Raw genomic sequence first — 12,853 nt, 5'->3', positions numbered from 1 at the left:
GATATATTACCAATCAAAATAAAATTAAAATAATTTTTATCTTTTTTATCTTTTTTAATCTTTCAAAATAAATAATATAAAATATTATAGGCTTGATGTATATCATATTTTATTAATTGTTCATATTGAATTTTATTTTAATTATTTTATTATATTTTATTGCATAATCTAAATTACAATTTATATTACAATTTATCACAATAATGTATGTTCATAGGACATATATAATAAAAATTTGTTTGTTTAATAAATATTTATTATATAAGTGATTAAAATACAATAAAAAAATTAACAAAAAAATATTGCATTGATTTAGATAATTTGTTTTATATTCAGTTCATTCATCTCCACGTATTGCTCTATATTTTGCTAATTCTTGTGGAAAAACTCTAGTTAATTCTACAAGCATATTTGCTTTAAATTTCCTATAAGCATCGATTTTTCCTTTTACTTGTTCATTTTTAGTTAATGCTTTTTCTATACAATCCTTAGTATATAATTGTGGATTTCTTCCTTGATCAATATAACTAAAATCACATATAACATATAAATTTTATGTGTTTAGATTCTTAATTTTAAAATACTTACTCGAAAACTTCCAAAGGTACATGAACATCTTGAACTTGAGATTTAAGTTTATCTATTTCTTGTAAGCCATTTACTAAACCTTGACTAAAATATTTATAAGTATAAATATATATAAATATATATATTATATAAATATAAATTATATAAATAATAATATAATATATACATATTTCAACAAATTTTAATATAATTTAAATTTTAATTATAACTAACCATACTTTATGATACTTAAGTCTCTATAAACTCTACTTAATTATGAAAAATTATTATCAATCTTAATAAAATATTTTTTTATAAACAATAACAATTTAAAATAATTGTAATAAAAATTTTCTTTAGCACAAATGAATGAAAATTTTATGAAATAATATTAAATATTTATTTAATAAAGAAAATTGTAAAAAGATTATCAACATATTACTCACATTTTTTGATTCAATACATTTTGTCCTTGAGGTTGAAAATCACTCACTATAATACGTATTTGTCTAACATTTTCAATAAAAAGCTCTAATTGTGTTTCCAAATTTTCTAACGCGGACGCCATTTTTCATATTTCTTATACAAGTGTTTTATATATATATATATATATATATGCGCACGTTATATTTTACATTCTGCGCATATATAATATATATATATGTTTATATGAAAAAATTATTTACATCTTCTCTATTTACATTTATATCCTATAATATAAAACTTATATCTTATAAATTGTGTTATAATTTATTTTCATTATATTTGAATGATATATTTTATGACATAAATACGTAAAATTATGTATAAAGTTATATAAAATAACGTTATTTATAGTATATGAATAAAAATAGTATAATTCATCGAAAATATAAATATACCTTTAATACCTTATTTTATATATATATATATATATATATGTTTGTATATATGTGTTTATAAAAAAAATTTCTGATTTGAATTTACTTAGTAATCGATGATAATTTAATAAAGTTAGTTACTGTATCAAATACAATTTCTATAAATACAATACATAACATATATTTCTAGGAATTGTTTATTTTATAATATATTTTTACGGTAAAAATGACGCTAAAACATGTAGTTATAGGCAAGTTTTTTTTCTCATTCGACAAACTTAAGATAAATTTTTGAATAACACTAATAGGTTATATTATGGATGAGGTTATGTAATTGTCTCAGGTGGTGGTACAGGTTTTATCGGAACACAAATAATAAATTCATTGTGTCATAAAGGTGCTTCTTATACATGTATTTCTCGCATGCCTGGGCCTAATCGAATTTCATGGGTAAGAAAGAATCATTATAATTATCTAATATATGATCAATGATATTATGTAATGTAAAATTTGTAGCATGATTTGGAATGTTATGGTTTACCTGAAAATACTACTGCTGTAATCAATGTTGCTGGTCAGAATATACTTGATCCAAAACAGCGATGGTCAGAAGGATTTAAACAAAATGTTATAAATAGCAGAGTAGAAACAACAAAATCTTTAGCTAAAGCTATTACAAATACTAAAGCTAATGTTTTTATAACAATTTCTGGAGTATCATATTATAAACCAAATGATACAGAATATACAGAAGAAAATAAATGTGAAAAATATGATTTCCTATCAGGTATATTTTTAATTTTATTGATATTAATTTTTAATGCCATAAAATTTTTCATATACATTAATATATATTATTTATATTAAAATGTATCAGAACTTTGTCATAACTGGGAAGCAGCTGCACAACTTCCAAAAGATAGCAATATCAGACAAGTTACAATTAGATCAGGAGTTGTATTAGGAAGAAATGGTGGTATGATCAAACAAATATATTTACCATTTTTCTTTGGGTTGGGTGGTCCTATTGATAATGGAAAACAATATATGCCATGGATACACATAACAGATTTGGTCAATTTGTTTCTATTTTCCATTGAAAATAAAAATGTACATGGTATATTAAATGGTGTTGCTCCACAAGTAATTAAATTAAATATAGATATTGAAATGGATATAAATTAAATATAATTAATAATAATTATCATTTTTAGATTGTAACAAATACAGAATTTACTAAGGCATTTGCATCTGTAATGCGAAGACCTGCATTTATTCCTGTACCACGAATAGTCTTAAATATCATTTTTAATGAAGAACGTGCAAAAGTTAGTTTAATCTTGAGTGTTATTTTATTGCTGTTAATAAATACATAAATAATTGACTTTTTTTCAGATTATGCTAGAAGGACAAAAAGTTATACCAAAACGTGTTAATGAATTAGGATTTCAATATAAATATCCTGATATTAACTCTGCCTGTGCTGAATTAATTAAATTAAATAAATAATAATATGTATATATTTTATAAAACTAACAGTAGATTATATTAATTTATATGTTTGCATTATTATATAAAAAATATTATAATATTATAATATAAAAATTATTTATTTATTTATGTTATAATTTTATATACTTGATGAATTTATTTTGTGTATTTCTTTAAACAGAGAAAACACATCCATTTTAACAAAAATTTTAATGTACTTAATGTCAGTAATTTTCATTGTAATATATGTATGAATTATATTTTATTTCAATATATAATATATTTCTTCAACCATATGCTTTGATAATAATTTTATGATATAAATAATATTTATATTATATTTTTATAATATAATATAACATTTTTATAATATAAATAAAAATAGTAAAAAACATTCAAATATATTTAAACTAAATATGAATTTATAAAATTAAATATAATTACATTTTTTTTGTAAAAATTTAATTATATAATAAATCTTTTTGTGCATTAAATTCTTTTATAGTTAAAATTATAATTTAAAATTATATATTTGTTAAATATTTATCATGAATGAAAAATATTTAAATATTTTTTAATCATTATTGCAATTTTTTTAGTAATTAATTAATTTGTTAACAGAATATTTATTTATTTAAAATTAAAATTAAAAATTTATTATTTATTCTATTTACTTATATGAAGATTCCTTATAAAATTAATTGTTGAAATAAATTTTAAAATAACTAAAATATCAATAGTAGAATCGAATAGTAAAATTGAAGAAAACATAAAATGGCGCGATGCTGTGAGGACAGCTGTTATTCATCTAGAAGAGAAAACAGAAATAATTTTATTTAAACCAAGTGATTTTATGTGATTTTGTGTATAAAAATTTTATTATCGAAAGATTTAAAAATAAATAATATCTTATGAAAAATAAAAATAAAAAGTTAAAAATATAATAATCATTTAACTTAAATGATAAAACAATTTATACAACGATGACAATGGTAGTAGATATATAATAATTTGGTGGAGGTGGTTGTGCGAACATCGGAAAAAAAGACTTAAAGAAATTTTTTATGAGAATAGTGATTTCATTAATTTTAACATAAATTAAATCTAATTAATATTAATAATAATGACTTGAAATTAATTTTTTTTAATGTATTTATCAGAAGAAGTGAGAATACTTAGACGACGAGAGAAAAGAAAGAAAAATACAAACAGAGAAGTAAGTTAAAGTTGTCCTAAAAAATATAAGCAACGCTTATTTCTTGAATTTATAAAAATAAGAATAAAATAAAGCAGCAAGAAAATTATATTCATAAATTTTAACTCCCTTTCGATGCATCCACATATATATCGAATATTTCGTTTTTGAAATTTTCAAAGACTAGAAGGACTTACTTCCATGCATTTTCACAACGGTTATTTGATTGTATTTTCGAAGTATCAGATAATTTTCTGCGATTAAAAGATGACCAAATATCGTCCAGTATCACAGCAAGTCTCCAGTGATAATCATCATTTTTACCACTGCTTTTACGAGGTTAGAATTAAAATCGATGCAATTATATTTCGTTTATTTTTATCCATATCTCTTTTTTATATTACATATTTGAAAACATATAATTAATTTTATATTTACCTAAGCAAAGTTTTAATATAACTCATGTGATTTCATTTGTTTTTGTTCAATCAATAGTTTATAATGAATTAATATACACGCTTAATTAAATATATAATAGATAAATATATTAAAAATATCATGGTAATTTGGCTTTATATAATTTATTTTATTTATTTTGTACAATTTTATTTTATTTATTAAACAATTTATAAAAATTTCTATAACATTTCTCTTTGTTATATAGGAATCACTATGAATGCCAGAACTCAACTATTTGAATTAAGTATGGAGGGCAGACAAGTGGATGAAGCAGTAGCAAGTATCTTCCACAGTGTTCTTTTCCATCGAAGTCTTGGTAAATTTAAATACAAGCAAGAAGGTAGTTATTCAGTGGGTACTGTGGGATATCAAGATGTTGACTGTGATTTTATTGATTTTACTTATGTCTGTTGTTCATCTGTGCATCTGGATCAAACTTTGAAACGTGAAATATCAGGTTTTTCTGAAGCTTTGCGTTCTACTGATAGTCCAGGTTCTGGCCAAATATCCTTGGAATTCTTTCAAAAGAAAAAAAATCGTTGGCCCTTCCAACCAGAATGCATACCTTGGGAAGTATGGACAGTAAGACTGGAACTTATTAAATTAGCAACAGAACATGAGAGACAGATATGCAGAGAAAAAGTTGGAGATTTATTAACAGATAAGATTCTTTACATAACAGAAGTAATGAATCGACATGACTATCTACCTAAAATGCCAAATCAAGCTGAATTGGATTTGATTTTTGATACATCATATCCTGATATACAACCTTATCTATTTAAATTATCATTTACCACTTCTAGCCCATCAAGTACAACAATGGGTAATACAATGAAAAAATTAATCAAAGAAACATTATCCATTTAGTTGTTTATTAATTTTTATGAGAATTTTTTTAGTAATGTATATATAATCCAAATTCATTTTTGGTTAACATTGTAAACTTTTCTTTGCTAACAAAAAAATTATTTTGATTATATCAAATTTTGCGTTAAAATTTATATACGCATCGAATTTTCATATTCTTTTAGTCTCTTTTACTTATATAAACATTTACTATGTTATATGTTTTTATATATATTCACTTGCATAGAACTTGCATAAAGGACTTGAAGTCTAGAAAAAAAACAAAGTTAATTATATATAATATTTATGATAAAGTGGGACAAAGAACTAAATCCCACATATCAAAATGTCATTTCTGACTAATATCTATGCAAATTTTATGCAAACAATATTTGTCAGAAAGAAAAGAAGCAAACTGATGTGTATATGTATATATATATACATATGAATGTATATATATACATATGAATATGTATAAATATACATACATATATGTAACATACACATATACAATATATATGTATATATATATATAATTGTATAAACCTAAAATATTTGTAAAATTTCTATAGTACAAAGGAACCAATTGTGTATAGCAATTACTGTTTTGCGTATATACTATTCCAAGAATATCGTCCACTGTATAAGTCTTCTAGGTAATCAGTTATACATTAAATATCAAATATTATATTTCTTTATCATTTTGAATTTTAATTCGTTAATATTCTGGATATCGTTAATAGCGAAATGATATCTCGTTATTAATAGAGTGAAATATAACATTCTTTGTTTTATTTTTCTTTAAAATTTTTTCAATAGTAACAAAGATATACGGCTATTGTAAGAACATAGAGTAGTGTAATGTGTTTATTTAACAAAATGAAATTTAAAAGTTAATAAATTTGTCTTAACATATAAAGCTGTTATTTCTTTCTTTCTCTCGCTCTCTCGCTCTTTCTCTCTCTTTCTCTCTCTATCTTTTTCTTTTTCTGATTCTTTTGATGTTTAAAAAATTTTATATATATGTTTAAAAATGTTTAATATATGGCTGGAACCTAGACTTATTATTGTAAAATAAATTTATAGTACAAATACTTATTTCTATGTTTGTTATTCATGTATTTAATGTAAATGAAAATATGTATTTATGCGAATGCAAAATTAATTTAACAAAACTTTCATTGTTTACTTTTGTTAGAACATCTTTGTTAAAAAAATAATTTATAAGTGATTTTAACTATTTAGTATTAAATAATTAAGTATTTCATAAAAATGTAAAGAGATGGGAAAAAACAAAAGAAATAATGAAATAGTGATGATGATAATGATGATGATGGTGATAATAATAATAATAATTATTATAATAATAATAATAATAATAATAATAACAACAATAATAATAGTAATAATAAAAGAAGAGTTGAAAGATTCCAAAAATATCAAGTATATTTGAATGTTAAACAGTAATATTAGCTTTTGTTCTAAAATGAATGTTGTTATTTGAACATGGCTTTAAAAAATAATAGGAAGTGTATCAAATTGATATAGATTATTTATGTAGATATATAAATATTATGTAATAGTTTAGATTAAACTTTTTTGAAAGATTATGCTTTCATATGACAATTTTTTGTATCAAAAATAAAAATAAGCAAAAAATTTTAACACTTTAAAATTTCGAGTATTAAATTTATAATTTATTTTTAAAATTATTTTTAAATTTATTTGATAATATGCAATAATAAATATTATTATCTTTGCTTTGAAATATGTGAAATTATAATTAAATTATAATATTCGATAAAAAAAGGAAAAAACATAAAAGCTTAACCAAAGAATGCCTATAACCAATAAGAATGTATAAAAAATTTAATAGAAAAGAAAAATTGCGAATAAAATAATTTTTTGATATTTTTTAACATGTTCATTAATTTTATAAACATTAGAAAATATTCGAAAATTATAATTGATACTCATCAAATTTCTTTGTTTATAATTTTATTAATATGTTAAGAATCAACACATTTTTTTAAACATGAATGCCTCAAATTGTATCTAAAAAGACGAAGATACAGATGGTAATGTGGACGCCTGCGCAAGAAAACGGCGGCTTGTCTAGTTGGGTTTTGCTAACAATTTTCCATTTTCAGTTATCGATGGAAAAGGCCGGCCGTCACTTCGAAAGCGCTTCATCGTTGGAAATAATAACACGTTAAAAATTGTGGTATCGTTTCTATTTATATAAAAAAATTAATATAAAAAACATTGAATTCAATTATTATAAAAAAATATAACAAAATTGAAAATTATTTACCAAATAATAGATACATAAAAATAATTACAAGAATTCTGTTCTAAGTGATTTATAAGATTATGTTTTTCATTCAACGCGATATGCAATGACGATGATAATCGACGTACCCTTCATCGTTGTCAAATTCTTCGATCGATACATTAAAACATTATGTACTTATAATTGTATATGATATATTGAGTGATTAATTTTTTTAATAATTTTTTATAATCATCTAGAAAATAATTTTAATTTCATGATAGTTTTCTAATCTTTTGTTTTTTTTTATGTTTAATTTCTTGTTTTGTTTTCATTTTATATTTCTCATACAATAGAAATAACGAGAAAATATAAATAGCACGTAAAAATTAATTCTTAAAATTATCAACAGGTGGTTCAAGAAAATAGCAAATTTTATCTTTTATTTTAAAAAAATATATATATGTATATTTCAATAACATAAAATATTATCTAAATAATTTTTTCAATATTATAATAATTAATACCGAATGAAAAATTCAAAGACGGAAAGAGAAAAGAAAAAGATGGTGCATGATTGTATACTTAAAAATTAAAGTTAAAAGAAATTAAGTATACATTTAATCAATAATAGAGATAATGAAACGAAATATTTGGCAATTTTTTATTTTTTAATCGAATAATTTTATAAATTTTTTTTCGATTAGAAAAAATTTATGTAACTGACATCGATCGAAGGACGATTCGTGATCACGCAATATCGTTCTATTTTTGGGGAATGTTTTTAAATAGTAGTAACCTCGAGAAATACCAGATTTCACCATCTTTAGAGCAAAGAAATAGAGAAATTTTTAAATTAATAACAATCTATATATATATCGGTAAAATCGGTTATGAAACAATGTGTAATGTGAAAGAAAAGATTTTGTATATATATTTGCTTCAAAATCATTATCTTGTATCTGGCATGAAATTCGTTTAGAAAGCTATAAAGTTACAAATTTATTTATACAAATTTTATTTACTCCCTATTCGTTATTTGCTTCAAAATCATTATTTGCAATCAAAGAAAAACAAGTCAAGCCGCTTCTAATCATATATATACTTAATTAATTGCTAAATACCTTTCAATTGCTATATTATTATTTATTTCATGTAAAAAAGCTAAAATTATTTTAAAAATGATGGAATAATTGAGATATATATATTATATTGAGATATTCCAATTTCTCTAACAATTCGATCGAAAAATTTGAAAGAAAAAATTTTCAAGAGAAATGAAGAAAAATATATAGAAGAAAAAAGAGGAAAATATTTGAAAATTGAAAGAGCAAAGATAATATAAAATTGCTTTTAAAAAAAGAAAAATCAGATTATAAAAGAATAGAAAAAAAAAAAGAAGTTAAGTGTATCGAAGAAGAGACATGAATCGTGAAGTGCATAGTATAGTGATTCCATCGAACAATAACGTGATGGAAGAATGGTCGAGCAATTCGACTATCAACCGTATCGAGAACGACGTAACTTCAAATGGTTTAGTGCAATTAATATTTTATATACTTTACGTACATATTTTTATATTGGGTGTATTTGGTAACGTGCTGGTATGCTTCGTCGTGGCACGAAATCGACAGATGCAGACAGTGACAAATTTGTTCATCACGAATTTGGCATTGAGCGATGTTCTGCTTTGCGTTCTTGCGATACCGTTTACACCATTGTACACGTTCCTCGGTAGATGGATATTTGGCAGAACTCTTTGCCATTTGGTACCGTATGCTCAAGGTGTCAGTGTATACATCAGCACGCTGACCTTGACAAGTATCGCGATCGATAGATTCATGGTAATTATCTATCCGTTCCATCCTCGTATGAAGATCGAAGTTTGTTTACTCGTGATCATCGGTATATGGATATTCGCATTACTACTCACTTCCCCTTACGGAATTTACATGCATCTCGAGGAACCATATACTTACTGTGAAGAACATTGGCCGAATGAACGATTTCGCAAAATTTTTAGTTCCATCACGTCAATACTACAATTTGTCCTACCATTTTTCGTAATTGCTTTTTGTTACATCTGTGTCTCGATCAAATTAAATAATCGAGCTAAAACGAAACCTGGTACCAAAACCAATAAAAGGGAAGAGGCTGACAGAGAGAGGAAGAAGCGAACGAATCGAATGCTGATTGCTATGGTCACTGTGTTCGGTATATCATGGTTACCGCTTAATATCGTAAACGTTATCAATGATTTTTATTCGCCGGCCAATGATTGGATATATTATAAACTTTGTTTTTTCATGACACATTGGCTCGCTATGAGTAGTACTTGTTATAATCCTTTCCTTTACGCTTGGCTCAACGATAACTTTCGCAAAGAATTTAAACAAGTACGAATTTTTTTTTTCTAACACATTTATTTCTTATTATACATATATATATATATATATATATATATATATATATATACGTACAGAAATTTATTTGTCGATATAATTTTTTTTCTCTTTTTCATGTTAAAAAAAGAACCGATTCAAAAAGACATTTTATTTCTATGTAAGTGTTTCTTAAACATATTACTTCCTAAAGAATTGCAAGATTATTGAAATTATATAAATTTTAATAAAAATTTATCGATTTAATTTTCGAGCAAAAATCTTTTTCCTTTTAATTATATTTGTATATCTTTATATTTATAACATTTCTAAAACTAGTTTAAACGATTCAATAGAGAATATTATTCATCGAAAGATTTTGTTCTTCGTAAAATTCTATTTACCATGATTGTAAAAGAAAATCTTTTAAGAGAAATTTACACTCATTTACATTATAATACAAGTTTGCTCGAACCTTATTTTACTTTTTAATATGCGCCAACGATATCTTCTCCAATAATCGAGCATCTTACGTTAAGTTATTTTAAACTTATCATTATATTTCTCATTTATATTTTTAATATAAATTTTAATATAAATTTAATTTATATTGTTATACATTTTAAATTATAATTAATTTATTTATGAAACAATCGTATTTTAATCATTTTTTAATCAAGAAAATTTTAAATTTTTAAATTTTCACATATACTTTTGATGTTAATAAAATTTTCACGAGTCCACTGTTACATTTATATTACATTTACAAATGAATTCTTTTGAAGGTACTTCCATGCTTTTCAAAAACAATTAATGGTTATACTCCGAAAACTACCGAAGAATTTCAAAATAATAAAGAATGTAACGGAAATAATACCCTTCAGGAATCTTTATTATTGAATGAAACGCAAATAAGAAATTCGAATCCAGAAGGCTGTGAATTGATTACCCATGAAACAACAACTAGCAACGTGTCGAGAGACATAGAAGAAACAGAAGCTCTCTGATTCGACAAAGGTTCAAATGTCAATCGATTAATGTAAGTACTTACCTTTCCTTTGTAAAGAAAAGAGAATAACATCATTATTCTCTTTACCATATATGATAAATATCTCGAACTCGATTACATTATCTGTTGGTTCTATTATAATAGATCTCTGTATCACATGTTCTTGACAAACAAGTAACGAGATTACGTTGTTCCTAATAAACTGAATTGCTTCGATTCAATCTTCAATATTTATGTCAAATTTATTAAGAGAAGATAGCTTGATGAAATGAAATCCATCAACTACTTACTATTTAAATTCAAATTTCGCGTTAAAATATATTGTTCTAATTCTATTTACGTTTTAGATTAAATCGATTGATAATATTAAAATTATAAATATTTTCAATTCTATAATTGAATAATTGAATGTTATTTTTAAACATAATATTTTTCCTTTAATATGATAAACGAACATAAAACAAGTGAAAGAGAAAAAGAAGAGAGAAATATGATTTACTACAAATTGTAAAAGTATCAATTCGCATATCAAATAAAACATACTTTTTTTTATAATACATTGCTTTTTGATTCTTTGCAGGTAGCTTACAAAATAGTTATTTTAATAATTGGAATTTTATTTCTTTTTTTTTTAAATTGAAAAAAAGAAGAAGAAAATAAAAATAATATTTTATTTCTTACAATATTATATTTTGTTTTTATTAATAGAAAAGATTATAAAATATTTGTTATTATATTATATATTATTATATTATATTATATATGCACGATATACTATATTGAATACTTATATATTTATATATTTTTCAATAAGTTGCCATGTATACATACTATATTTCGGAATTTAAGATAATTATTTTACTTTTCTATCGTCACTTACACTTTGTTGTTAACTCTATGTTTCTATGTTATATCCTAATGTGTATATTTTTTCATTGATAACGCTTTTTTCTTAATTTTTTTTATTCTTTAGTATCCAAAATTATTTTTTTTCTTTTTCTTTTTGTTTTTTTATAAAATTTCCACAAAATTTGAAAAAAAACATAAAAAGTAAAATAATAAAAAGACAATGAAAATCGAAAATTTTTTTTAAAACATTCCTCTGCTTTATCTCTATTTTACAGAAACAGCTGTACTTTCCCTGGAGACTAAAAAAAATATCTACTTTCAACTAAATATATACTAAATTTTTCATGGATTATTATACATTTAGAATAATTGGTGACGATAAATTAAATGAAGGAAACAAAAAATATAATATTTTAAAAGAATATACAATGTATTTATTATGATATGATAACATTCATAAATTTAAATTTGTTATAAATTACAAAAGAAATTGCAAAAAAAAAAATAAACAGAAACTTATTCAACTTAAATATTCTATTTTTATATGTCCATATTTCATTTTTATTTTAAATTTAATGTTAATTTCTAAATATTTATTTATAAAATAACAAAGATGATTAAAATTTATTGTTAAATATCATATCGATTATTAATCATAATGATTATAATAAAAAATAAAATAGAATTATATAATAACATATAACTATATATATCTATTCATTTAGTTTAACTTATAATTACAACTTACAATTACAATAAGATATGTCATCAAACATGGTTTAAAATTTTATTTAAAAACTTATTCGATCGAACGTAGATAAGGGAACATATTGCAAGGGTATGTTCGCTGATAAAAGCTGATAACAGCATCGTTTTGATCGATCATTCTCGAGAATGTATTCTCCCCTTTCTCTCATCTTC

The 12,853-nt window shown here is 22.7% G+C and overlaps 4 protein-coding genes across 12 annotated transcripts; 3 read left to right on the top strand and 1 right to left on the bottom strand.

Moving 5' to 3' along the window:
- Positions 1-130: 130 nt before the first annotated feature.
- LOC107996728 (mediator of RNA polymerase II transcription subunit 10) lies at positions 131-1,366 on the bottom strand. The gene is made up of 3 exons (XM_017054946.3): positions 1,014-1,366; positions 589-672; positions 131-527 (listed from the first exon to the last, which is right to left on the bottom strand). Exons 1-3 carry the CDS (start codon positions 1,133-1,135, stop codon positions 338-340), a joined length of 396 nt encoding a protein of 131 aa, XP_016910435.1. The 5' UTR covers positions 1,136-1,366; the 3' UTR covers positions 131-337.
- A 103-nt stretch (positions 1,367-1,469) lies between these two features.
- LOC107995311 (epimerase family protein SDR39U1) lies at positions 1,470-3,214 on the top strand. Of its 2 annotated transcripts, none has more exons than XM_017052772.3 (6): positions 1,470-1,678; positions 1,771-1,877; positions 1,944-2,214; positions 2,305-2,570; positions 2,642-2,755; positions 2,823-3,214. In XM_017052772.3, exons 1-6 carry the CDS (start codon positions 1,654-1,656, stop codon positions 2,934-2,936), a joined length of 897 nt encoding a protein of 298 aa, XP_016908261.1. In that variant the 5' UTR covers positions 1,470-1,653; the 3' UTR covers positions 2,937-3,214. The 2 variants fall into 2 exon arrangements, with proteins under 2 accessions (XP_016908261.1, XP_061935304.1); XM_062079320.1 differs by having other exon boundaries at positions 1,498-1,647; positions 1,736-1,877.
- A 466-nt stretch (positions 3,215-3,680) lies between these two features.
- LOC107993728 (autophagy-related protein 101) lies at positions 3,681-6,340 on the top strand. Of its 2 annotated transcripts, XM_028669556.2 has the most exons (3): positions 3,682-4,134; positions 4,296-4,452; positions 4,778-6,340. In XM_028669556.2, exon 3 carries the CDS (start codon positions 4,786-4,788, stop codon positions 5,440-5,442), a length of 657 nt encoding a protein of 218 aa, XP_028525357.1. In that variant the 5' UTR covers positions 3,682-4,134; positions 4,296-4,452; positions 4,778-4,785; the 3' UTR covers positions 5,443-6,340. The 2 variants fall into 2 exon arrangements, with proteins under 2 accessions (XP_016905805.1, XP_028525357.1); XM_017050316.3 differs by lacking the exon at positions 4,296-4,452 and having other exon boundaries at positions 3,681-4,134.
- A 1,239-nt stretch (positions 6,341-7,579) lies between these two features.
- On the top strand, positions 7,580-12,462 carry LOC107993651 (prolactin-releasing peptide receptor-like). Of its 7 annotated transcripts, none has more exons than XM_062079315.1 (5): positions 7,580-7,645; positions 8,953-10,089; positions 10,226-10,255; positions 10,860-11,113; positions 12,208-12,462. In XM_062079315.1, exons 2-4 carry the CDS (start codon positions 9,118-9,120, stop codon positions 11,079-11,081), a joined length of 1,224 nt encoding a protein of 407 aa, XP_061935299.1. In that variant the 5' UTR covers positions 7,580-7,645; positions 8,953-9,117; the 3' UTR covers positions 11,082-11,113; positions 12,208-12,462. The 7 variants fall into 7 exon arrangements, with proteins under 7 accessions (XP_061935299.1, XP_061935302.1, XP_016905670.1 ...); XM_017050181.3 differs by having other exon boundaries at positions 7,581-7,645; positions 8,967-10,089; XM_062079314.1 differs by having other exon boundaries at positions 7,581-7,645; positions 8,858-10,089.
- The last annotated feature ends 391 nt before the right edge of the window (positions 12,463-12,853 follow it).

The sequence above is a fragment of the Apis cerana genome, linkage group LG9 (genome assembly GCF_029169275.1).
Source record: "Apis cerana isolate GH-2021 linkage group LG9, AcerK_1.0, whole genome shotgun sequence".
Classification (NCBI taxonomy): Eukaryota; Metazoa; Arthropoda; class Insecta; order Hymenoptera; family Apidae; genus Apis; species Apis cerana.
This window is presented reverse-complemented; position numbering and strand designations above follow the sequence as displayed.